Below are 27,890 nucleotides of genomic sequence, written 5' to 3' on the forward strand. Positions count from 1 at the left end.
CATCCAGCTCCAGTTTGGACAGACCTGCCAGCTCTTTTACACTGGTTGGGCAGACCCTGGTGAGTCTGGGCTCACTCAGAGCCACAGCAAAGACACGTGGTCAGGGTCAGCAGAATGTGTGGTTCCCTTGTACCTTTTGCAGAAGGCCATGTATATCCTTCAACTTTGCCTTCCTACATTTCCTTGGAGTTGGAATGGATTTGGCATCTTTCTTGCTTACATATTTTTTTCCCCTGACTGGAATGATTGGAAAAATTTTCACTTTCCCATCAGTCCCTTCTTAGCTACATGAAAAAGATGTAAAGTCCTTCCTTCTTAATAACCCAGAATCTCATTTAGGCTGATGGGCTTCTTTTTTATGTTCAATAGGCAGCAGCACCTAATTTGACTTGCAATAGTGGAGTAATAGAATTCCTTCCATTCATCTTGAAGACATCTATAATGTGCTCCACCTATAGTTTGGCTGGTAGCCACTGCATAGCTATCTTTATTTGTTTTGCCTTCCCCAAATAGTTTTTCTTCCCAAAAGGCTATTTATTACTCCTGTTTCCAGTGAAGACTCAATCTGGTCAAATATAGCCTGCTGAAATAGGAAAATCTTTTAACTCAAGATGTTTGGAAGGAGAGAGTAGCAAATTTTTCATGTTTAAAATAAAAAATGAGTACTGATGCTGCACAGCTATAACTAAGTTCCAATAGCTGGATTTGCTATTCGTGCTTGTAAACTGCAAAACCAGGAAGATCATGACAAAACTTTTTCCTATATGACTGGTACAGTCTTCCCCTTCTGGTTGATGATTGCAGGATTTAATTTTCTTCTCATTTCCTGCCTTGACAATGAAGGACAGACCACAGGCATTGAGGTGAGGAGCACTGACCATGGTGGAAAGTATGGTGCCATTTTTCTCAGCAGCTCTTGAGTGCCAGCAGGATCAGACACTCTCAGCAGGGCATTCCCAGGAGCACATTGCTCACGCAGGCAGAGATGCAACCACAAATGCTGAGAGTTTGTGCTGGAGATGTACATCTCCCATCTGAGTCCCCCAGGCAGGTCTAACCTCTGGTAACACTCGTTTGAGAGCAAGCATGGGAAAATCAAGTAGAGGCAGGGTTCTGTGGTTTATATCTTTGCAACGAGCCTTGCTGTCATCATGCAGTTCGTCTGTGGATGATAGTCTGCACGTTGCCACCAGTGTCTCCAAGAGCCATCTGGTCTCCTGCTTCTTTGTCCATTTTTACTCTGTCACCAGTTTCAGTCAGTATGGTCTTGCAGAGTGAATTTCTCAAATATGGGACATGGGTTTGACTTACATTTTTGGCCACTTTGGAAGAAGGACAGGAGTCTTATAGTTTTCTGGCCTTTTGATTTTTTAGGGGTTTTTGTGTGTATTTCATCCTCTTTTGTGTTATTTTCTATCAAGTATTGCTTTGCTCATCACAGCATTAGTGTACACACGTGCCTTCTCATGCTCTTGAGCAAGTGAGAGCCAGCATGACTGATCTCAAGATGGAGCACTGTTATGGTGCACAAGGGAGTCGTGCTTCCCAAGGGGGATCTGTGCCAGCTGATGTATCACAGAAGTGCTAGGGCTCATGTGAAATAATAGGTGATTTCAAATACTAAATGGATCGTCTCTGAAATGAGCACATATGTTTATGAAAGAGAGTGTTTCTTTTTACTGTTGAGATTTTTTATTCATGACTGTAGGTAAAGGACATATTTTAACCTCTAGTCTTTCTGATGTCTAACTGGAGATGGAGATGTCTTGATGTCTAGTCTGGAGACTGTTTTCCTCATCACTAAGGCTAAGACCTCGCCCTGTCAAGTAGGCATCACTAGAGAGCAAGGCTGATGTGCTGTTGAAACCTGAGTTAGTCTGGAAGTAGCTTGCAGCCTTTGCTGGACCAGCCAGTGGGCTATCACCATGATATGGGCCACTTTACCCTCCTTAGATGGGCTTTGCTGCCCTTGCTCACATTTGTGCTGTTACCCAGACATGATGCCTGGCTGCAGCCGCTGTGCCAGTGCTGTGAACTTGCTCTCAGCTTGTTTTGGTTTGTCCTGTTGTCGTCACCACTGTTAGATTCAGGAGGGAAAAGGCATTATGAGATGTTCTCAGTGTTTCTGGAAGCTGAAATCCTCTTTGTGCACAAGGTGGGTAGTAGGGACAGCCCACAGAGATCTCCCTTGTCATCCCACTCCCAAATGGCTATAGCTGAGAAACAGAGACTTGGTGATTCTTGATGCCATGTCTATTCTGGAAACTTCTAGATAAACTGAATGCTATGTTTATGCTGCTGGAGCTGGAAAATAACTCCTGGTCTTACAGTGCTGATGGGGAACTGGCTTTTAAACAGATGTCCAAATATGAAAATTGGCTCATTTACCAAACTACTTAAGAGATGCTCTCATCTTGGAGATACTCCAAAGACATCTGAATGTGGTCTTGGGTAACTAGGCTCTAGGTAGCCCTCCTTAAGAAAGGGGATTGGGCATGATGACCTCCAGAAGTCCCTTCTGACCTTAACCATTCTTTGATTCTGTGATTGGTATGATTCTTGCTTAAGGGCTCAATCCTGGCCTTCAAGTGAGAGTTTTGTTATCTTCTTCTCAATCCATCCTTCTTGTTTCTTCTTACTTATTCATAGTATGACATAATGATATGCAACACCAATAGCAGTGGATGGAATTGTAAAGTAACCATAGCACCCTGAGGCACTGTCTTCACCGTTTAGCCTTGTGATTTCACTGACAAGGACAGACTGTCTACAGCAAATGACTTTGTCTTGTTACACCTTTGCTCATGAACACTTGTATTTAGTGAACAATGATTATTTTATTATGGTACATTAAGCTTTTCTTCCCTTGTAGGTAGTGTTCATTGCAGGAAAATACCACGGCTTTGATTCACGTGCAGTCAGATGCACTTTGCTGTTTTCATAAGTCATTAAAGCTCACCGAGTCTGTGGTTTTGTTCTGTTTCCCCTGCAGTGCCTGTGGTGTTCGGTTTCCAGTAACACATGGTGTTTATATTCATGACTGGCATTACCGTTGTGATGGTGATAGGGTTTGTGTTTCTTGCCTTGCTTGATTTATGTTGTGGCTGGCGTGCATGGCACGCACATGTCTCGAAATAGAACACGACTGGTTTTTTGTTTTTACATTAGAAGCACTGATGATTTAATTTAGCATTTTGAATAATCCTGCATTTGCAGGGAAACCTGGCTGTGTCATGTCCCTCCTTTGATAACTCATTTAACACTGCATTTCAAAATCATTCTCTGTAGGTGTGTGTGGTTTTTAAACATCTCATGTGGTTTTTGTGTTTCCCACCATGTCCTTAGCTCTTCCTACTGCTTAGGTCGTTCTGTGCTTTCTGACAAGATCACTCTGCTTCCCTTGCTAGGAACCTCTCCTTTGCAATCTGAAAGGTCCTGTGATGTTTCTGCCTCAGGGTCTGTTAGCAGTGCAGTCACAGCAAGAATCACCTGAGTTACAGGAGCTAGCTCTAAATGACCTGCAGTGGTAGGACCCAAGGTGCAGTGGGATGGACCAGAGCACAGACTGTGAAAGCAGCCCAAGCTGGGCAGGCTCACACTGCTCATCTCTAGGATGTGCACTAAGGCTCCTGCTGGTACCTGAGCTGCCTGTCACTGCATTACAAACCAAAATATGGGAAAGTTGAGCCACCACTTTGGGAATTTTCTCCTCTTGACTGCATCTTAGCTGCTTCTCTCCCCATTTGACCTCACTCTGCCCTTGTAGCTTTGTTGCTTTACACAGTGCAAAAACCATCTAGACATCCCACTCATAGAGATCTCGCAGTCCACAGGAGTGGTGGTGGTTTTAGTAATTGCCAAACTCAGGCAGAGCTAAAGCTGTGTGCCCTACCTGCCCTGTGCTGCTCATCAGCCCTGGGTTCTTGGAATCAGCAGGAGCCAGAGGCACAGGGATGCTCCAGTCTGTGTATCTGCCTTTCTTGCTCTCCCACATGAGGCCTGGGTGAGAGCAGGCAGGTGTGAGGCTGGTATCTTTCTGCCCTGTCAGCATTGTGAGCCATGTAGGGCAACAGGCACAAAACTGAGCTTGCCTCATGCAGCTATGAAATCTCAAGCCAGTCCTTGCTGGAAATAGGAGCTGAAATAGGAGCTTAGGAAAGTATTCACCTCTACCCTATAACACAATTTGTGGTACTTTTCAACCAAAATTAAACAGAATTAATATAAAGAAACCTATAAAGTGGATGATAACTCCCTTTTTCTTGTCTGTCTTTCCCAGAAATAAACGGGTTTTTTAGTCTGTTTGAGGTCATACCCTGGTTACTGCTGGATAAAACCCAATCAGATGGTAAATCTGAAGGCAGTGAAGGAATGGAAAATATATCAAGAGCTCTGAAGCCATTACAACATTTTAATTACATGCTAAACTGGTTTTTCCACAAGCAATAGCCTTCCAGATGAAGGGACTGGGAACCAGGGCTGATAATAGTTGCTGACGCCCAGGCTGCAGATTCTGTGGTCAATCCCTTCCAGTCAGCTTCAGCTCACAGTACTTCTAAACCACTGCCTTACTTATCTCACGATATTTTATAGCTAGAATAATTACTTCATTTGACCTTTTGTTGACCACTGTCATTTACCCCATATTTTGGCACAAGGAAGGCCTATTACTGGCATTGTGCTCCCACCAGCAAGGAAATGCCTTGCCCTCTGAAGACTGACAAATAGTTGGCTTGGGTCGTGCTCTTCATCACAATCATCCATCACCATCATCCTTTAATAAAATCCTTTCATTGCTAAGAGTAGTCTGACATGAAAGATTGAAGTATGGAGTGAGGACCTAAGGGTAGTGGGGGAGCTGTGTGTTTAAACTCTAAGGCTCCTAGTCTGGATAAGATGCACTGGCAGGACTGGGAGATGCTCCTGCAACCTCACTGAGTGTCTGTTGCGTGTCTAAGGAGGTATAGCAGGCTTTGTTTTAAGGAAAAGCTCTGACTAAACACAGGATGAGGATCATGTACGGTTCCCTGATGGCTATTGTAAGAGAAATCTGCTTTTCTCTTAGTTGCTTATGGGATGTTGGCTATTTTACATGAAGGAGGCTGAATTTAAGCATTACTGGGACTAGTCAAAGGAACGGAGGTGGCATGACACAACACTACATGCATGAATCCTTGTTCTGCCTTGCAGTACCTCAGCAGGGATGGGAGCGATAAAACTGATGGTTGTCTGTGCTGCTGGAGCTGCAGTGCTAGCAGCAGCATGTGCAGGGAACAGATTAGGCAGGAGGAGTCAAATGTGATTTAATGGCTTTCAGAGACAGGCAGGGTTTCTGTTTGCAAGGGCTGTTTTCCCTGATGGTCAGGTGTTATTTTTTTCTCCAGTCTCCTGACACAAATGTGTTTTTCCCCTCTCTGTCTTCGGTTCCCTCTTCACCTCTCTGTCCTCTGCCATCTCTCACGTGGTGCTTTCCATACTCTGATGAGATTTTCTGTACCCTGCAGCCTGTGTGTCCCAGATAGTGGCTTCTGATAGCTCAGTGGTGTAGCTATTTGGTTGCAGAGCAGGTTACAGAGCTATATCTCAAGCCTGGAATGGAATATGTCAGGTGCTTCAAGAGGCTCATATGTTGCTTGGTTAGCTGACATGCAAGAGGGCTGAGGGAATGGGCTGTGCAGATAGATACCTTTATGTTGATCACATATTATGCAAAAGCTGGATCATGCAAAGGACTCAACATGTACCCAATTCTGAGAAGATTTTTCACATAAAGAGGAAAAGGCGAGTGGCAGGTGAAGAAGCTCTTCCCCATATTGCCAAGCATCATGTTCAAGAGTGAGAAGAGGTTTGAAGCATGTAAAAAAATGCTTGCAAGTCATTCCTTTGCTTTAGATAAAACCAAACTTTTTCCTTGACTTGCCTCCCAAAAATTACCAAGCTGGCTTTGTTGAAATAGTTTCATGCATCCCTCTTTCCTCAACTGAAACATTCATTCCGAGAAGCATCTCACGTAGTAGATGTCTTATTAACAAGGGCATCAGTGCTGACTTCTTAATATTGCCACTGGCTCATGTGCAGAATGCATTTCTTATTCCCATCATATAACTGTTCCTTTTTTTTTTCTCATGATAAACTCTTTTGTAGTGCTTAGAGTTGTATTTTTCTAGAACTCAATTAGAGAGCTGCATCTGAAGCTATAACCACGCTGTCCTCAGAAGTGCAAGACAAGGATCAAGATGAAGGAGCTAGCTGCTGAATTTGTACAAAGACCAATTTGCTGGTCAGCCATGGAAGGTTTCAAGTTTGAGAAAATGTTGTAATCAAGTAGTTTCAATTTGAAAAGGCATAAATCCATGTGTAGGATAGCTTCATAGGCCTCCGCTGATTACTTCATTTGCCTGGTTGAAAATATTGCCATGATTTAACTTCTGGGAATGTCTGATCCATTTGTCTAGGATGATAGTAATGGGAATGGAGAGAGCAACCTCCAGTCATTTATCTAAGTTTATTAGGACACTATACTAGCACTAATTTTCTGAACTGATCATGAGAAGGCTCAGAACCCTGTGTAGCGTTTCAGATAGACCCATTGCCACCTGAATGTGAGAGCAGCGACTGCTCTTTATTTCTCATGTTGTAACACATGGCTGTTGCAACACACACAGCTAAGAATGTGAACAGGTCCATAAGTGAGGCATTTACATTTTGCCCCATGCTGGAAGAACATGCTTGCAAGAAGATACATTTTGTTCCTGCCCCAAGCACTGGAGACATTTTCTATTGGTACATTACATATCAACACATACTTAGGTTGCCTAGAGAGTAATATAGACATCTCTTAAGGTTTCAGTTGATTTCAAGTGCATTTCTTCTGAAGGTTTACTTTTATTTGTAAATACATGAAATCTTGATTTATTTTTTTGTATATTCTCTCAAGTGTTTAAAGAATAACAAAGTATATTTTGATTCAGACATCTCTGCATTCTCATCTTGTTTTTTTCTTGCACATTGTAGCTTCAGCCTGACTAACAAAGAAATTGTTAATGCAATATGTTTGGTGATTTATTGGAGTTGAAATGTAGAAGGAAAATATGAAAAACATGCCAGAATTTAAATGTGTTTCAGGATTTTTGCAAAAAAAAAATGCTTGTGATAATATTTTTGTTGTCTTTGCCTTCTGTCTGAAGACATTGCAAGGAATTCTAACCAAAAACATAGCCTCTACAATTTGCCTAAAACATGTTGGAGTTTTATTTTACGAAGAATAAACAATTCCAAAGTGCTTGTTATTTACACTTTTAATTTCTCTTCCTATTTACACTTTTAATTTCTCTTCCTATTCAAGTACAGCTTGATGCAATAATCAACTTCAAAGAAGTCAACCTCTTGATGAATGTTTGAATATACAAGTATAACTTCTGAATTGTATATTTCTATGTATGTGTGCATATATATACCAAATAGTTTTAAATTTAGCATGGTGGCTGTGTTTGATTGCAAATCAATATTATCCCTGTTGTAGTAATCAATGAGACGGAATCTTTTCCCACTCTAAAGAAAAAAAATAGATCTTTGCAGTTCGACATTAACATTGATTCATTGAAATGAAGGAATCATTATTAATAATTTTGATTCAAATAATTATGCTTTCAAAATAGTCCAACCTGCTTTCACTGTTGAGGTGAGGGAGCCCTGGCACAGGCTGCCCAGGGAGGTTGTGGACTCTCCTTCCTTGGAGGTCTTCAAGACCCACCTGAACACATTGCTGTGTGACCTGATCTAGGTGACCCTGCTTCTGCAGGGGAGTTGGACTAGATGATCTCTAAATCTCCCTTCCAACCCCTACCATTCTGTGATTCTATGCTTTCAGAGGATTTTCCTGGTCTGTCCTGGACAGATGGGAGCAATTCAGTATCTCTGTTGAAATAGCAGAAGTTGTTCTCAGTTGGCAGGGGCTGCGCCTGTCATTCGGCAGAGAGCTGGGTGCTGGCTGCTTGCAGCCTTACTGAGAGGAGCTCCTGAGCGCTGGAGGTGTATATTTTTGTAGTGTTTCAGGGGCTAAGCCAGCTGGAAGGTGTGCTACAAATGAGAGGTTTTGTTTCTGTAGTTCTTTAGAAGCTGAAAAAGGAAAAAAAAAGGCAATGAGTGAGAAGTGTGTACAGCTGGGAAATGAGTAGAGTAAATCAGAGTAGACTTCTTTCTCCAAAGAATGAAGAGTGCAAAAGCCTGATGATAAGACTTCACCAGGACAGCTGAGTTTGTCAGGGCAGCCCTGCTGTGCCCAAACCTTCGCCCCAGCAGCATCGGTGCCACCACACCTGTCTTTGGGCATTCACAGCAGTGCAGGAGCATGTCTGCCAGGCACACGGTGCAGGGCAGGGTGTTGCCAGCCTGGGGGATGCAGACCACTAAAGCAGGGGTGAAAGCTGTGGCAGGTCTAGGTGGACCTGCTTCGGCAGGGGGTTTGGACTGGATGATTTCTAAAGGTCCCATCCAACCCTACCATTCTGTGATTCTACAGTTCACTAGAGAGGGACTTTATTCTGTGGCTGTACTTTGCCAGAGGAGGAAGAGGGCAGGGAAGTGTGTTTTTTCTGCTGCAGAGCTAAGACACAGACAATGTTATTGAGCTGGGAGGTTGAGGAATGTGAACAAAATGAGTAAGCGTTGATTTTATAGCTGAGCTAATCTGCTTGTTGTGTAGGAGTGCCTTGTTGGTAATGATGTCTGATAGCATTATCATGCCACCACCAGCTCCCAACACTCTGTCAATTTTCCAGACATGGGGCAGGGGTGGGGGGATGAAAGGCTTGTGGGGTTTCCTCATCCTTTCTAATCTCTGCAGGGAACGAGGCCATGCCCCTCAGGGCTTTATATGTGATAGAGGCTGTATCATATGGTGACATTAGGGGTGCTCATCTTCTCTACTGCTGCAGAGTTGATACTCTCCTACATGCCTCCCCAGCCCTGGACTTCTACTCCAGAACTTATAGAAATATTGGCAACAAATTTTGTGACATTTTCTCTTTTTTTCTCTCTTTTTCCCCAAGCATCCTCTTTGCAGACATAGAGGGTTTCACAAGTCTGGCCTCCCAGTGCACTGCTCAGGAGCTGGTCATGACGCTGAACGAGCTCTTTGCCAGATTTGATAAACTAGCAGCTGTAAGTTTTGTATTATAATTTGGATTATTTTTTTTCCCCTTGCACGAATGACATAGTTCATTGGATTTCTGTAAATATTCACTGCCCTAAAAGGCAAGCTATTGCAAGCATGAATATAAGCTGAATACTTCTCTCTCTTTTGGGGTTTTTTTTGGTTTTTTTCTTAGGAGAACCACTGTTTACGTATCAAGATTCTGGGTGATTGCTATTACTGTGTATCTGGGTTGCCAGAAGCAAGAGCTGATCATGCACACTGCTGTGTTGAAATGGGAATGGATATGATAGAGGCCATCTCGTAAGTACCATATTCCTCATGGAGAATTTCAGAACAAATAGTAAGTAGATTCTCTTTCCTGTTCTCCTGTCTTCCTTACATTAGTAGCAAGCTAGCCAAACGAGGGAACTGATGCCATCAAAATGGGAGACCTTTTTCTGGTCTGGAACAAGAAAACAAAATATAGTAACAAGAACCAAAATGGAACAAGAAAACAAAATGCAGTAAAGGTTTGACAGCAGGAAGACAGACACTTGAGTCTGTTACAGCCATGTGGATATCAGAGCTTGATCTCCTGATGAGAAAGGTAAAGGTTACCATAATAACTGGAAGTCTCGTTCCCAAAAAAAGATTCCATTGAATTACAGAAATGTGAAATCAGAGGTTTAGTAATAACTTTATTAAATTCCAACCACCCTTCATTTATCTGTCTTTAAACAAGTTTTTTACTCACCTTACAATTCCTCTGCTAAGATTTGTCTTGTCTAGTTTAACTAATCTTTCTCCGTGTGTCCCTATTCCAAAAAAATCAAATTCAAGACTTTCTTACTTTAGTTAAATTAACTACTGAAGAAAACCATAAAGTTGGTCTGGCACAGACTGCAGCAGATCCGTGGTGCCTTTTCCTTTATTTCCACTTGTCCATCTTTATTCTTTTCCTGCTCCTGAGGTCAGACTAGGAATCCTCTGTTTGTCCAAAGCATTCCTGTCGTTAGGGAGAAACAAATGTAAGACCCATATCTAATTGTGTTCCTTGGAGGATTGCAGACAATGTTGGATATTGTTTGCATCGGACAAGAGCTTTCACAGGCCAAATCTTTCAGAATTCAGGGAGTGAAGATTGATTTGGTCACATCTTAAGTGTATGCAAGCTTAGGCACAAAGTTCAGTTAGTTGAGCTTAGTTAGTTAACTGAGCTGACCTTAATATCTACTCCAGCCCTGCTGAACAGTCTTCTTTTCACCTCTCTCCTAGTGATACCATCTTTAAAGATTCAGTGGTACCAACAGATAGTAGAAGATCTCTATGCAATTCTCCTCATTCCATTCAGTGAATTGATGGAGTTTCTGCTTCATCTTCAAAACTAGAGTTACCTGTTTTCTGAGCTTGATACAATACATCCTTACCATTTCAGTATCTGCAAGGACGTGAATACACACCCAGGCTTTTCAGCTTTGTTTTCATGACATGGATACATGATTTGGAAAGCAGTGTTTTCACCCAGACAACCCCATTCATAAAGCAGTGCACACAACCATTCCCTTGCTTTCTGTATAGTCTACACCGTGAAGAATTCCCACCTTTCCTTTCCTGGTTATAAACGTCGTTGTTTTGCATCAGTCTCCTCTTGGAGTTTGTATGCAAAATGTAAAATAAAAGGAGTCACAACTAACTGATTTTCAATAGCCCTTGAAAGGATGCTATTTCTTTCACATGAAGTACCAATCAGTGGCAGATGACAAACTGTCTTGTCAAACAGGAGAAGCAGCAATTCGTAGCCCTACAAAGAGGAATTAGTGTACATTGCCCAGAAAAGTCTCACTTTCTGCAGTAGCTGTTGATGACATCCAGAGACCTTGACACCTTGTCATCTAATCCCCCACAAGGCTGAGTAGCACCAGGATGTCTAGACTTCATTGATTAACTGCAACCCACCTTACCTTGAAATAAACATGTAGCTGAAGTGCACTCAATGTTTGTTTACAAATAGCTCTTCAGCAGCCTTTAAAACTTGTTTCCCACTTGATGTATGATGAATGTATTTAAGTCTTGTCTCTTAATAAGTCTGAAAGGTGACTGTTCTCACTAGCCTTGCTTCTCCACATACCTCCTCCTCCCTTAAGGATCAAGATAAGAGGTTTCACAATTAAGGTAACCAATAGCTACTGAACGTTTGATTGCAGGTAACAAATAGGTACTGAACATTTGATTGCAGGCTTCACCAACACTGGGCCCTGCCCATAGACTGATTTCATCTGTGCACAATCACAGCAAGGAGTATTGCCCCAGATCAGAAAGACAGAATTATATGCAATGTACTGCTGGTATAAATGAAGTAAAGACAAAAAAAAAACCAAAAAGGAAGGTAACAAAAATATTTCACTTGTCTATAAAGGATAAACAAATTCATTTGTTTGCTCCAGCTGCAAAGTCTGGAGAAAGTCACCTTCTCATCAACAACATTACTGGGGAGAGTTCCCTGGTCTTATGTTAGTAACATGGCTTGGCAAAGGGTGCATTAGGGCTTGTAGCACTCATGCAGCATGTTTTTCCTTCTTCCCCAGTGCTGTACCCACACTGCAGCTGCTATTGTCCATACAAGCGTTATGGCTGTGGCTGCATTTTCATTACCCCAGTTCCTGTTGCTTCCTAAGTGTCATGGTTGGAGCTGCTTCAGTTTGTAAGCCTATGGCACCTTTACCTTTCTTTGCCTGCTAGAGAATCTCAGCTGCTTGTTAATAAAAATAATGAGTGTCACTTATGGAAGGAGATAGTGAAACACAAGGTGGGGATTGTAAGGAAAATGGAATGCTAAGAGTGTAGGAGATGTTTCAACAAGAACTCTTGGCCTGTCTTTAATAATTCATTTTCATTAATAAAGCATAAATATTAGATCTGTGTTGATGTTAGGAATTTGGGAGGACTTGCCTGTCCAGAGGATGTTACCAAGAAAGGAGCAGAAGAAGCTGAACATTTTAAGAAGTTGAAATCTGATAGGTATAAAGTACAATTTCATGCTGCAAGGAACTAACAACCCAAAGGAAAGAACCCGTGCTATGGGATGTAGGTGAATTTGCCTGTGAAACACAGACATTCTGGGAATGATGTGATCAGCAGTAATGAGAAGCAGAGTTGTTCTGATGGCCTCATCCAGACTTTCCCCTACCCACATTCCTAAATATATTTTCCATGTGAATAGCTCTTGAAGTTAACTTTTGCCCTAAAAGGGCAAAACCCACAAAGTATTCCAGCAGTCATTTTGGGACTAAGCAGAGCATCCAAAACCCCATTAAAATCAGAGCTTGAGTATTTGTAGCTGCCTGTTTGGAGTGACTGCAATAGATGTGGTTCTCTGGTTTTGCTGCTCTGACTGCAGCTGTAAGCCCCATTCAAGTGTTTTAACTGCAGTAGGGCATTTCACACACCTATCATATTTCATCTGTGGAAGAATTGATGCTTGGTGCCATATAGACAAATTAAAATCTCTGAAATCATTTCCTTTTATCTTTGCAAACATGCTATTACTCCTAATGAGGCTGAGTGCTGGCAGGTTATGTCCAGCTTTGGTATGGAAATCAGAGACCAACACTTTATTCCTTTTGCTGCCTCAAGATTTTCTTTTAATGAGTCCTCAACTTGACCATGAGTTCAGAGTACATAGATTTACTCCAAGGGCTCCTCTTTCTAATTAAGACTCTACTTGGCCAGCCAGGCCATCCAAGAGCAGTACAGCTGGTCTGATTGAGTTTGGCTGTCCCATTCACATGGATGAGCAGCACCCTGTGTGTGCATGAATAATTTATGACTCATCACGGATTTTTGTGTTCTGGGTGAAAGTTTGTGCCGCTGACTACAACCATGCAGGTCTTAGTGATATCCTTTTTTCCCACATCTCTTCTCAGACTGGTCCGGGAGGTGACAGGAGTAAATGTCAACATGAGGGTTGGAATCCACAGTGGGAGAGTTCACTGTGGGGTCCTGGGCCTTAGGAAGTGGCAGTTCGATGTATGGTCCAACGACGTTACATTAGCCAACCACATGGAAGCAGGGGGCAAAGCTGGGTAAGTTGCTTCATTCAAGCTTTCCTCTTAGTCCACGTTTTGTGTCTGATGTGCCACAGTGAGGTGGGGAAATGGGAGACGGAGTTTCAGAGAGTCTGTGCCTTTATTGTAAAATGACTTGTAGGTGGTGTGTTTTAAGCGTGTACAAACTGTACCAAGGTCATTCTGTTCCATGTCTACAATGTCTTTCATTACAGAAAGACTGAAAAATCCCCAAATAGGCATATCCTTCTGTAGTAAAGACTGAATTCCTTCTCCATGAAACAAGGTTGAGAGATACAACAGAAACGAGCCAGTCTGTGCGAACACTGGCAGAGCTGCTCATGGCTACAAAGAGATGTGACTGTATATTAACAGTGTTTGCTGGAGAACATCCCAGCTGTGGATGGATATTGTAAGAAGTGTTGTTTTGGACCAACCTTTTGTTTTGAAACATTGCTGTGAGAGAGCAGAATCAGTTCTTGTTTCACCTATGTATGGACTGCTGAAGACTGACTTGCTGCCAAGTTGACTCTGAGAGATAATTTTTCTACATGCATTTCCATCTTTGTTGTGCTCTGGAAGAAAGCATAAAGCTGTAGTACTTGATAGAATGCCTCTACACAGCACTCTTGTACCTCAGTGATTAATGTGCTACAACAAAAAGGCTACATGCATGAATAAAAGAATGAGTGCCTTATATCTAACAAGGTGTTTATAAATGGATGCTGAACATGAACATTTATCTTCTTAAGAAGATGCCTCCTGGTCTGCTCCCTTTAAAATAGGTGAAACTCCTGTGCTACATCTCTAAGAGTAGTGGCATGGCTGGAACTGACAGGAACTGGCATTTTTGGTGATAATATTTTAGAGCCTACACAACTGTCTTGTCTTTTGTCTCATTCAAGGCGCATCCACATCACAAAAGCAACACTGAACTATCTCAATGGAGACTATGAGGTGGAGCTGGGCTTTGGAGGGGAACGCAACGCTTATCTGAAAGAGCATAGTATTGAGACCTTCTTGATTGTACGGTGCAGCCAGAAACGGGTAAGACCAAAGACACTAATGCAGATGCAGATATGTTTAATAACTAGGTCATAGAATCATAGAATGGTAGGAGTTGAAATGGACATATCAAGATCATCTGGTCTAACTCCCCTGCTTAAGCAGGTCCACCTAAATCAGGTCGCACAGGAATGTGTCCAGGCGGGTTTGGAAACCTCCAGAGAAGGAGACTTCACACCCTCCCTGGGCAGCCTGTGCCAGGGCTCTCTCACCTCAACAGCAAAGAAGTTTTTCCTTAAGTTTAAGTGGAACTTTGTGTTCCAGCTTATGTCTATTACCCCTAGTCCTATCACTAGATACTACAGAAAAAAGTGTTGCCCCATCCTCCTGACATACACCTTTTAAGCACTTGTAAGTATTAATGAAGTCCCCCCTCAGTCTCCTCCAGGATGAACAGCCCCAGATCCTGTAGCCTTTCCTGATAAGATGCTCCAGTTCCCTGATCTAGAGCTAGATGGTCTATCCAATACACCAAAGTAGAGGAAACACTCACTTGTATAGATGAATAAGTTGACTACTTGACCTTCATCAAAAATAATTCCTGTTTCTCTCTCCTATTCTTGAACTTTTACATATGTAGAAAGGAGTGTAGCCACCTTCTGCACAAAGCTCTGCACCAAGTACTTTCTACTTCTATGAAAGAAACTGTCATAAATTGTTTTCAAAATCATTTTGAAGAAAGTTGTTAGTATAGCTATGGGGTTTTTAAAGTTAAATTTGATACTTGTACACATTCTTAAAGCAATAGAGTAAAACCACAAAGATTTCTGTCAGATTACAGACAGAGGTGTTTTTGTCCACCTGCTCACTCTATTGCTGTGAGAATAAAGATTAGAGCAGCTCTTATTACTTTTCAGCCTCTGGTTCTGAAGATGGGGAAAATCTGTCCCACTGTAATGATAGATGATCACTGTGACAGTGGGATGAGATCGTGCCTTCTGCTATGACATGGGTCAGGCTGCACAAAATGAGGCTACTGGGGCGTTACTGACTGGAACTGAAGTCAAACTCAAGGGGACTTCAGCCAATATATCTTCCTTCTGTGACACTAACAATAACAGGAAACAGATTGATGCTATCACTAGTTTGTGTTCTTTTAATTAATGGTAGACTGTCATACCAGAAAAAGACCTTTTTGATCATCAAGATGAGCCGAGCCAACAGTATTTCTTTAAGTAATTCTGCACTATAGACACTACCTTGCTATTCACAGCAAGGTCCAGCATATGAAGATTAGCCTGAATTGAAAATACTTTCAAATACTTCTGATTCTGTAAATATGACTACCACGAGACTGAGTTAGTGGTTGTGACAAGTTCAAATAGCATGGTTGATTTCAAGAACTGCAACACCTATATTGAAATGTCTTGATGCCATTTCCTGAGAGAATGGAAGCCTCAAATCTCTTTCATGGATATTGTGTAAAAAATCTCCAAAAAAAGCCCTTATCGTCTTCTAAAGAGAGAAGCTGATGTTTTGGTTTCTGTCTGTTCATAATATAAATCTCATTAGCAATTGCCAATCTTCAAAAGAGGATTAGAGCTTGCAGTGCAAGATTATTGTTTCCTAAGCATCACTGCCTGTCAGTGTTCAAGCTCATGTTTATACCTAAAACACTTCTTCTTTGCTGGGTAGATTTAAAAACATAAACTAAAATACCTTTACGATCAGGCCCTATCTCCTGGGGTGGAGAAGCTATATTGACTTCTTAAATCACACATTCACCAAGTCATCTGCATGTTCTTGTAAAGAACCGAAGGTTTCTCTAGAGAGAAGAGGAAGACCTAAGGTCAGGATTCTGCTTCTTGCCAGTGTAGGCAAAAAAATCAGAGACAGTGACCACTTGGGACTTGACTTCAGTTTTGAACACAGGGCTGTCTTTTGATTAGGAAACTGGATGGAAGATCAGGAGAGGTGGAATCCATTCTAGACTTAGATTTTGAGGAACTCACAGCTTTGTGCCATCACTTTCCGTGGTTAAATTAAAATGGGTTTTCCCTCCTCATTCTTTCACTGCTTTGTATGTATTTATTGCAGCTCTGTTACACAGTGCAGGCCCTTGGCTGGAATCTCTAGGCACTACTATAATGCTGCTCTAAAGTGTTGCATCCCAGAGTAGCTAGAAATTGGGACATGCACATAGACTATGTAATTACTGTGCAAAATTGAAACATAAAGAAACAACTACCCAAGGTCATGGATATTAGCATTTAAAATTTGAGGGGCTCCTGGTTTTTCCATAGCGCTGCAACTTTTTTCCTCCCTATAAACATTTTCTATCCCTTTGTGAATAAAGTTGTGTCTCTCTAAAAACTCTTTTTCACATAATATGGCCAGAAGTGAGAAAAGCTTTCTCCCATAGTCAGGTCAGTCAGCCTTGAATATTTTGCCTGATGCCAGGCAAAGTTCTAGCCCTTCACTTTTTCCTTCTATTTCTGCTTGATATTAATGACTTCTTGTGGTGTATTTAGCCAGGTTTTCCATTCAATCTGTTCCAGTAATGGCCAGAAATTGTTCACCTAACTTAGTAATGGGTTCCTATGAGTTGTGTCTGAGTTCCTGCTATCCTCAACACACAAAGCACAGGATCTGCATTGACCTGAGAGCAGATATTTAGTTGACTCAAGTAACTGTTTGCCTCAGTTGTTCCTCTGTTTACACAAGCAGGCTTGAATTATCTGAATACCTGGTCCATCGGTTTCACAGCCATTGGAACCCAACAACAGCAGAAGTTACAATGACTGTATAAAATGTAGCAGCATCTGTTCCATACCCTCTCTGCCTAGTGTTGCACAGGGAGCCATAACTTTGGATTTCCTGTCTTTTTTTGTTTATTTGACTTTTTCATTGCATTAATGCCATTTTTTTGGTGCAGAGTAAATGGGAGAAATGTTTATTTAATATTTTTGTTCCAGGAACTCAGACTAGGTGCTTATTTGAAAATAGGATCTTTTTCCATCTTAATGGTGCTATTGACTGGGATATATTTAGTTGAGTTTTAGGGGAAATAAAACTAGACTCTGATACTGAGTTTCTAAATAACATCCTGAAAATGTAGTCCTTGTTTTCTGTCTGGTTCATGGAAGAGTTGCTTTCTGTTGAAAGAGAATAAATTGCAAAGTTTAAAAATCCAATCTGTTTAGATTCTCATCTTCACTTACAGATCTGCTTTTACCTTTCTGTTTGCCTTGTGCTGTGATGCTGTTGATCTCGTGGGTGAGCACTTGCCTGTGAAGAAGGCAATGCTCAGATACCCCAAAGCAATGCAGGAGTGAATAGCAGTGTTATGTTCCCCTAGAGACAAATATTCATGGGTTTTTTTGAAAGCATAGATCCTTAAGCCTAGAGTTTTGGTAATTAAAATATAAAGCAGTCTTACCTATGTGAGATACAAAGGACGCCATGCATTTCATTGTAATATGAACCTGTATATATATGTACACATAGACATGTAAGTGTGTGTGTATATATATATATATGTATGTATATAAAGTAATTCTTGTCATAAAATTAGCAAGCTCTACCATAAAGGTCTATTGAATCTTTTGTAGTGGTCTGTTTGCTCCCATTAGTACTAACTCTAAAACTGCTCTGAAACTTGGTTGCTCCAGTGCTTGGTTGCTCTGGTTGTCTGCTGTCAGACAGCAGTTGTATCCTGCCTCTCTCACTCCTAAGACAAACTCTTCTAATGTCTTCTCACAACAAAGAAAAGACAAGCAGAAGCTCTCACAGCAAGCCTTTAATTTTTGTGATCTTCAAAGGAAACCTTTACCTTTTGCATACTTGTATTATCTTGGTGTCTGATATTTATTCTGTGATGAACTAATGAGATTCCTGATAATGAATTGAAGTTTCTGACTAATCTCTAAGTGAATGATCATGCACTTTGTATATTTGAATGTCTCAGGTCCCATTTCTACTGCGTCAGTCCTCAAATGTCAGGTTCTAACACTCCTTTTTGCCTTACCTATCAAATATTACCTCTGCTTCTCTCATTAACAGTCTGTCATTGCTACACTTGGTGCCAGATGTGATAAGAAGAAAATTAAAATCCACCCAGAGACTAATCATTCAGTAACTCTACCCTTAACTTTCATCCAGCCTAATACTTCCTCATTCAAAACCATCTCTTGCCATTTCACTGGAAACCAGCTGTTTGCCGAGCTTCATACTCCCCATCTGTCTTAGCCATTAGTCTCCAGCACAGTACACTGTTGAATGCTCTGTGGAAAAAACAAGGCCAATGAGAGCTACTGTATTTTTTTCTATTTAGACAAACTTGGATGCTCTCAAGGCTGTTAATCCAAGACCAGTATTTGCTGCTCTACTAGTTCAGTGTCATGATCCCTGACTAAATAGTTATTGAAAGCATCTGTTACCAGAACTGAAATTGCAGCTGGCAGTTTTGCACAAATCTGGGATTGTCCTTATGACTTCAGCATATCACACTTGAGTTTTGCTTCCAGCTTAGTCATGTTTTCCGTTTACAACCCTACGCTTATGATCCCTCTTCCCTTTCGCCTCTACCAGGGCAGTAGTGATTATCTGAAGAGAAATGATCTGTTCCTTCAGTCCTGGAGTAATGTAGATTTTTAGGTTTCTGTTATCTTGGATGATAAAAGGTGACTTACAAGGTGGTTTCTGTCTTTATTCAGTATTTTTCTCATTCCTTTGGATATGTTTTTTAATGGACTTAATACTTTTGCTTGAAAGAAATAGAGGAATTCTTTGCCTTTCCTCCATTACTGGCTTTACATCTCCATTCTTCTGAAAGTCTGTTTCCAGATGAATAGTGAATTATCAGCTAGAATTACTAATACTATTACCCAGATCTTTACTAATTCCCAGCATTACTCAGTACAGTGGCTTTATCCTTCTACAGAATGGTTTCACTTTATCCTTGTTATACTCTTAAGTTTGCCCTGCAGACTGTAGCATTGCTAACACAGCTCTGTATTTCCACCTCCCCAACTTTTATATCTGTCCTGCATTTTATCCCAAATGTCTGTCCCAGTCATTACTGCTGTGCTATCACAGCCTTGCTGTTCTTACAGTACTCAATTTTATTATTGTTGTAGTATCCAATAATCCCAGTTCTTGTGCTGCCCACGTTTCTGGGGTTTCTATAGGAGTACATCACTTTGTGGTTGTTGGCAACTTTCTGCTCTTCTTTCAGATCTGATGCTGCAGAACCATGACAGCTACTTCTCATCATTACTCATTACATTTACTCTGAGAAGGGTGAAAAAAGTTGTTTGGAGGAGTGGTAAACAGGCCTTAAGGTGAATAGGATTTTAACAGCACATTAGATTTAGAGCTAGTTTTATTGTCCTCAGTGTTGTCAGAAGTCTGGGGAAATGTTTTGCTTTGAACATAAGTGGAAATAAAATGTGACTATCAACAGATGAGCAGAACTGCTGACTAAGCACACTGTGCTGAGTGCACAAAGTCTGCAAACTGGAAAAAAACGACGTTTATTTTTTTCTAATGTCTTTCAGTTGCAGTAAACATGGGTGTTTCTTTCAACAATAGCAGGTACACAACGATTTCAGAAAGGTTTGCTGATGGTGGCTTTAAAACAGCTCATCAAAACTTTGGCCATAACTCCTAGAAAAACAATTCTTATTCTTTTCCAAATAGTATCCTGGAACTCCATCCAGCTGAAGAAACAAAATGGTCCTTTAAATGTTGTGCATGTGACTCTCCTAAAACACTATCAATCTAATGTGATGATTCCTCAGTTTAACAAATGTAATCACAGCTCAGCAGGGTTCCACTCATGTAGATTTATGAATACAATGGTTTGGAGCATGTAGCACTGCAAGAAATATTGTTTACATGTTAAAAGGACTTCAAGACAATTTAAATACTGTGTAACTGAATCTGAAACAGCTGATCCATCCTCAGATTTCACTACTCTTTGTTGCACTGATAGTGATCAATATGTAGGAAAATCTGATCATACATTAAAGAAGTAGCTGGCATTCTTGATGCAATTGATAAGCATAAGAAAGTCCCAGCCATTTCTGCAGTTTTGCTGTAGCATTACTGTAGCTCAGTGTGTGGGAACTGGTGGTGGGAACACAATAAAACCTCTGGGAATAAGATTTACGGTCTCTTTGAGACTCTATATTTGAAAAGTTCCCACGACAGCTTTCTGGAGTTTAGCCACTTTAAATCTGAAAAACGCATTGCTGTTAGAAACTTTTGCACCTGCTCCTGTTGTTGGTAGTACCTGTAATAAGAGAAACTGAAAAGTACCATCTCTTCCTTTGCTTTATTCTTCTTTCCAGTCTTGCTATGCCTTAAGTAGCCCTGGGTGCAAGTTGTCCTCTTGCTGTCACTTATCCAGGAAAAAACAGAGGGATCCTCATGAATTTCCACAGAGGAGATGTGACCCTTCTAGTTCTTCATTTTTATAGTTTATTGTTTTCATCACCCACTGAACAAGTGATTTTTCAGAAAAGAAATTAGCTAAACTTCTTAAAATATTACACTTTTAAAATGGTTTTGAATAAGTATGGATGTTCACAACAAAGTCTTATTGCTCAGGATAATGTAGTAGCACAGTGTGTAATGTGGGAAATCAAAACTCTGCTATGCTTTTGTATCTGTTATATAGGTTAATCTGTTTGGAAATTTTGCTGAAACATAATTCTGTACAGTGGAATACAGTGGAAACCTACAGGGGATGGGGGAAAATATTGTCAGAGTTCCTGTAACCATGGAAAATTTAGGATGACTGACCTCATGGTTAGAAACAACCTAAGAAGTATATATCTGCCCATTTGCCTCGTCCTTACCTCAACCCAGATGTGTCAGTAAACATGTATGAAGCCTTTTATTCCCTTCAAATTAATCAAGTGATGCTTCAGAGTCACCAGCACTAGCAGTAGGCAGAAGGATCACTTACTGACTGGGAGGGGTTAGTATGTCCACTTGAGTTTGTCTCATTAAGGCTTTTATCAAGTTCTAGCCAGAGAGGAACCTCATGAGGTTCAACAAGAAGTGCAGAGTCCTGCATCTGGGAAGGAACAACCCCATGCACCAGTACAGGTTGGGGAATGACCTGCTGGAGAGCAGCTCTGCAGAGAGAGACATGGGACTCCTGATTGATAATAAACTAAACATGAGCCAGCAATGTGCCCTCGTGGCCAAGAAGGCCAATGGCATCCTGGGATGCATCAAGAAGAGTGTGGCCAGCAGGTCAAGGGAGGTTCTGCTCCCCCTCTGCTTTGCCCTGGTGAGGCCTCATCTGGAGTCCTGTGTCCAGTTCTGGGCTCCCCAGCTCAAGAGGGACAGAGAACTGCTGGAGAGAGTCCAGCACAGGGCCACCAAGATGATCAGGGGACTGGAGCATTTCCTTATGAGGAAAGGCTGCAGGAACTGGGGCTGTTTAGTCTGGAGGAGACTGAGGGGGGATCTTATTAACATTTATAAATATAATATTTAAAGGCTGGGTGTCAGGATGTTGGGACATCCCTTTTTTCTATTGTATCTAGCAACAGGACAAGGGGTAATGGGATGAAGCTGGAACACAAAAAGTTCCACTTAAACATAAGAAAAACCTATTCCACTGTGAGGTGAGGGAGCCCTGGCACAGGCTGCCCAGAGGGGTTGTGGAGGCTCCTTCCTTGAAGGTCTTCAAGACCTGCCTGGACACGTTCCTATGTGACCTGATCTAGGTGACCCTGCTTCTGCAGGGGGGTTGGACTAGATGATCTCTAAAGGTCCCTTCCAACCCTACCATTCTATGATTCTTGCCAAGTTTACTAACTCACGGACAGGAAACCTCCTATATGTATCTCCTAGCATCTGTTGATTTAAAGGCATTTGTAATGTAACCAAATAGCTTTGCTTTTGTAGGTCCCCAGACTAGTTTCAGCATCTGGATTTTTTGATTGCTTCTGGTTGAAAACCCTTCACTATGTTGTAATAAAATATATTGGCAGTATCACTTCTATTATTGAAAACAATATCTATTTGCATGGAAATAACGAAACAGTATTTCTTGCCAATTTTCTGGCATCACATCATAAAAGAAGGAAGCTATGGAAAAGATTGCATAACTGAAAAAACATAAGAAGGTTCTATAAATTATGTCAGAGGCCATAGAAAGCAGCGACTTTTGAAAAACAAAACCTCAAACCGATTCAAATCTGGTCATTGGCATTGCGTCACATTAGAGTATTTTTGGAAACATTTAAAACGTAGCTTTCCTGGAGGTCATCCAATGGCTCTGTCATGATTGCTCATGTGAAATCTGACTGGTGCTTTCAGCTCTGGCAGATAAAACAGTGATGGGTTCAGTGCTGGGAAGAGGCAACGTGCAAGGCACTTGCAGTTCTGGGGATGTGCACTGTGGGAGCACATACGATTCTCCCCAGCAAACATGCTGGGGAGCTGACAGCTCCCTTAGATTTGCTCCTAAGTTTCCTTGAGATCCTACATTTATCATCCTGGCTAGATGGAAAAAGATTTTTGCTGGCAGCTCAGGCTGCAGTGACCACTGCTACTGACTGTCACAGGGCCAGTTGGATGTCTGGCACAGGGTTTCTGTCACACGTGGCACCAGAACGTTTGTTGCCTGCGTGGTGAACTTGTGGTCTCACGGGAAATGTCACTGTAGCTGTCTTGTCTTTGCAAGAAAAGAGATGATGATTTCCCATGTCAGTCAATCAGACAGCTTCCCCCATCACTGAATTTTAGCAGGCTTTTAGATATTTCTTTTTAAAAAGTAATTTAAGGCAGCGTAACACTTGACATTTAACTCTCTGGTTACCATGGAAATAACAACAGGTATTTTGCAAACTCCTGAGAGGTACAAGTTACAGTGAATAGCGAGGGATCAAAATAAATAGGTAGGGAAAGCAGACTCCAGGGGGGAAAAAAAAAGATGTGGACCTACTTGTATTGTCATATAACACTTGAACAAAAATTCTGGAGTTTAAATTAACTGATGCTTTCTTTTTAAGGCATTTAGTTGTCTGAAGACTTTTAACTATTATGTCTATTTTTTTCACTAATCTCATGAAAGCAACAATTGTCTTTAAAAAGTTTAATGTTTCAGGTAATAAACAGGCACATTGTAGCTATACCTACTGTTGACTTTTCAGGAGCTCTCCAGAGTTTGTGTCCTTTGAGCAAAGATGTCAGAATTGCCACTTCTCTGTATTCTGAGCCAGTACAGGTAAATCACACAGCCCTCACTGAGCAAAGCTCCAGTGCAGTCCTTCCTAAAGATAAGCAAATGGGTTGATCTTGCAATAAACTCCCAACTTTCAACAAAACACATTCCATGTGGAAACCTGCCTGTCTTTTTAGATAGAGAATATATTCAAAATAAGGAATTAGTGAGACACTGCACTTCTGTGTGTCATGTTTATTGCAGATGCATCAGTCTTCTCTTTTTTACCTTCTATGTAGTGTTTCAGCTCGAAACTGTGATTTCCTATCTGAAATTACTCAGTTTAGTTCAGTTTGCTACAGAAAGAAAATAGATGTCTCCATTTTTGAATGCTCCCTGTGTTTACACATCTTACTGAAAACAAGTAAAGGAATAAAATAGTGGGAGAAATGTTCTAAAAAATTAGAAGAAAAATAAATGGTGGACTGGAACTGCTCCTCATCAGAGGCCACTTCATGAAGTTCAAGGCACAAAGCTTGCTTGTAGAGTGAGAGATCAGAAGTGGGGGATGCTTGGACAATGACTGCCATGTAAATGTTTCCAAACTTATTCTGTATTTCTCTCTCATTTGTATTTCAGAAAGATGAGAAACTCACGATAGCCAAGATGAACCGTCAGCGAGCTAATTCCATCAGCCATAACCCGCCACACTGGGGTGTTGACCGGCCCTTTTACAACCACCTTGGAGCTCACCAGGTCTCCAAGGAGATGAAGAGAATGGTAATGCCCTGCTTTAGGGACATTAATTTCTTTTCTGCTTAATATAGCATTATATATCTTTCCCTCCTTTGTCTGAAGGTTTTTGCAACCCTGAGGGTGTTTTCCAAATGGGGGTGGTAAATTTTACTTCAGCTCCAGAAATAATAATAATTGGTAGATGTGGAGGTGAGTGATTGTGAGATGAGGCACAAGGTGGTTTGAGAGGGGAAGGGAGGCTGAATAGCACAAAGAAAGCTCTTTTGTCTGCCTTATCCCATGTTCTGAAAACTCATCTAGGCTGTGTGAGATGTGATTATCTACAAAGAAGCGGTAGCTGACATACATTCATACTGGATCATTACAGACTTCAGCTCCTGCAAAGATTTCTTGCTTGCATTTTAACAGCCAGATGCTGTTCACTTTCTTTAAGCCACGTGCCCATTGTACTCATATGTCCCCAGGAATCACGCCATTGTGTGTAACTCTTGAGAGTACGTTCTTGGGTGTATGGATCCGTTGGCCTAAGTTAGTGGGTGTCTTCATTTCTTGCATCTCCAGTCCTTCTGAATTAAAAGTAACAAGACCTAGTTACTAACACAATTGAACTGAGAGCACTTTTATGGCTTATTTTACCTGAAGTTATAGGTGATACTTTTGCTTTCTGCAATAAAGATGAATAAAAGAGAATTTCTGTTATAATACCCATTTGTAACAATGATAAAAAGTATTTAGCACATCTATAATTGCATTCATCATCAGATTGCCCTTTGGCTTCATCAATGTTGTTTTGGCCCTCCATGCACAGGCAAAAATGTGTATTTGTTGCCCAAAGTTCTGCTCAAGATCACCAAAACCTTAAGTATTCAAAAAACTTTTAAACAAGAGATTCACTCCCACAGCTTAAAAACTTGGGCATAGCTATATGCGACTGCATATGGTGTCTTCTAATGGGAAATGCTGGCACATTTATTAATAGTTGGTGCTAATATTATTCAGTCATAATATTACTTTACAGTGCTAAACCAAATTTCTTAATCTCCATAGTAATGTTTCTTTCATTGCTCAGATCTCCAAATGAGAGCTCCTGCCATAAGCACACAGATCAGTGGAACTGTGCATTTTTTATGTGGGCTTTTCAATAGGGTGCACTCAATAGGCATGACATTATTAGAAGAGCCTAATCACACCAGCACATAATTATAAGTTTCTTTGAATAGCTTTTAAGGGGTTCTTGCAGCCTCCTGTTCAGAAACAAGGTGTAAGCATGCCAAATGGTATTATGCTTCTTGGTGTTAATTACAGTTTGCCGTGTCTAGCTGGTTGTTCAGTTGGAAAAACATAATTATTTATTGAAATATCAAGCTGAGTCCTAAAACTTCACTGCCCCCCTCACTTGTAGGAGGAAAAAGCTTCTTTTTTTTTTCCCTTATCTTAAACCTTTCCCTATAATGGTATTTACCTTTTCATAAATTCAGCATCTCAGATAATCTTTTCCACTCAATCTGCTTCTGTACTGCCTCTTGTATTAAGCTCTTTTTTGAGAGGCTGATGTTGCATGCGTCAGGCTATTTCTTGAAAACCAATTTAAACCTGATTCAGATGTATTATTTTCAGCTAGGCTTTCTGTTGTTCTTGGGGACTAGTTTTTAAAATCCGGTATTTACAGTATTTCCCACTGCTTTACGTTTGAGATGCATTAGTCAAAATGAAAACATGCTGCTCCCTGTGGCCTAGAGACCGTTTTAGTACCTGCTAGATGGAAATTTTATTGATTAAATCATAGGAACAATTTCTCCATCTCATGTCTCAACTCTTTCTCTCCATGTTAACTTCAAATTTAAATATGCATTGCTGTGGACCACCCAGTTTTGCACTGTCCTGCATTTATCTGTAATCTCTAGCACTGTGTTACATGGATGCTGTGTGTGCTTAAATCCATGCACAGTGCATGCTTGCTGCACACACAGGCAAACTGCCTGCTTAGAAATACAAAATGCAGACAGAAGGGGAGCAGAACTACAAAGGCTTTTTCCAGTGTTCCTCTGGGATGACATGTCATTGATCTTGGTAAGCTGTACCAGCTTTCAAAGCTTCTGAACATGTGCTCTTTGTTCCACATCACCCACCTTTCCCCCAGACCTCTTGCATCTAATTATATGTAGCCTTTTTTCTTGGAAAAGATGAACATGGAACGTTGGATTAGTCGAAGTAGTGTGCTGAAGACAGGAGGTGCAGCATTGGCTTTATCTTTAAAACCTGGAGCTCCTTAGCCTAATAATTTCAAAACAGTTCTTTATAAGGGTAATTGTGAGACGGTCCTCAGGCAGGAGCTGGGTTAATGTTGCAGTGATGTGCAGATATTGCTATGTAGGTATTCATACATTTGTGTGTAGGGAGTAATATAGATGGTTATAACGGAGACAGTTTTTTGTCACAAACTTAGAACATTTTGCATCGTGAAGTCAGTCATATTTCCAGAAAAAAACAGACAGTGTTTTTATGATGCTACTTAGAATTCCCTGAAAGAGAATCTTAAAGTTACCTGAATTGCATTTTTCGGGAAGAAACAGCTATATTTAACAGCAAACAGAATTATTTGGGCCTTTCCTTTGAACTCTGTCTCTGGCAGCTGTCTCTGTTCTTAGGATAGATTAGCAGTAGTCCTGAGTGAGATGGGTTAGTATCAAAGATGTATACTCCTTTCCAACCCCCCATCTCTCTTGTCATTGCGTTTCAACGCTGCCATTTCTGGGAACGTCAGTGGGGTTTGTGTGGAAGGGCAGCCTGGCTGATGACATGGGAAGGTATTTGGTTCCTGCTTCTCTCTGTGTTGCTGCTTGGAGTTTAACCTCTGCTGTGCCCAGCTGATTTTCCATGATGGTCCTAGGCTAAGTTGTTCCCTGGGGCACACAGGAGTTTATTCAGGCACTTGCACACTTATATAAATAAAACTAAATATCCTACACATGTCCATGCAGAAGTAATCTAAAATGTCATGGAAAATTCAAGTTATTTTTCCTAGTCCTGCCCTAGCTAACTGAGCCCTGAGTAAGCTGGGATGGCAGCTGTGATGGTTTATGCAATCCTGCCCAACAGCCCCTCCATCTCCATCATGCACTGGTCTGCTTTCTAGACCATCCCCAATCCTTCTTTTTCCCTTCCCATTGCTTAGCAGTGGCCTTTCATGCCATAACATTGCCTGTTGCAGACCCTTGCCCCCATTAGCTGGTGGAACCATTGCACGGAGCGAGTCGGACCTAGGGACTGTGCAGACATGGTCAGCTGGGTCAGTGGCTACTCCTGAAAAACTGGTAAATTTGGAGCAGAGGAAGATCACATACAAATGGTGGGGGAGGGCAAGGAACTGTGCTCCGAGCTGTCAGTGTCTCCCTGTCCCTGAGAGCCCGTGTTTTGGACAGGGCAATGCTGCTGGCATGAGGGGCTGCCCTGATTGCTCTGGGCAGGCAGAGAGGCCTGGACAGAATCAGCTTTGTGGCTGTACACAGGGTATGAAGAGAGACAGAGCACAGCAGAAGAGCAGCACAGCTGCTTTCTGTTTTTATTGCTTTTTACAGTATGTTTTCTTGTTTCCTAAACAAAAATGGTCAGTCCAGGCCCAGAGACTCTGGAAATGCACACTTCTGTACTGCTCGTGATGTACACAAAGGAGCAGACTTCCCCCAGGTCTCTATATACCAGCCTTGCTTTCCCCACTGCCTCTCTGGTCCAGTTTTTAATT

General features: G+C 41.3%; 1 protein-coding gene across 1 annotated transcript in view; it reads left to right on the forward strand.

Moving 5' to 3' along the window:
* ADCY5 (adenylate cyclase 5) overlaps window positions 1–27,890 on the forward strand; it is a 220,951-nt gene that overhangs the window by 150,853 nt on the left and 42,208 nt on the right. The window contains exons 4-8 of the mRNA XM_062004889.1: window positions 9,051–9,162; window positions 9,330–9,457; window positions 13,060–13,218; window positions 14,106–14,247; window positions 24,032–24,172. Of these exons, the coding sequence (XP_061860873.1) occupies window positions 9,051–9,162; window positions 9,330–9,457; window positions 13,060–13,218; window positions 14,106–14,247; window positions 24,032–24,172 (682 nt within the window). The remainder of the gene's footprint in view (window positions 1–9,050; window positions 9,163–9,329; window positions 9,458–13,059; window positions 13,219–14,105; window positions 14,248–24,031; window positions 24,173–27,890) is intronic.

Source organism: Colius striatus, chromosome 11 (assembly GCF_028858725.1).
Source record: "Colius striatus isolate bColStr4 chromosome 11, bColStr4.1.hap1, whole genome shotgun sequence".
NCBI classification, from domain to species: Eukaryota; Metazoa; Chordata; class Aves; order Coliiformes; family Coliidae; genus Colius; species Colius striatus.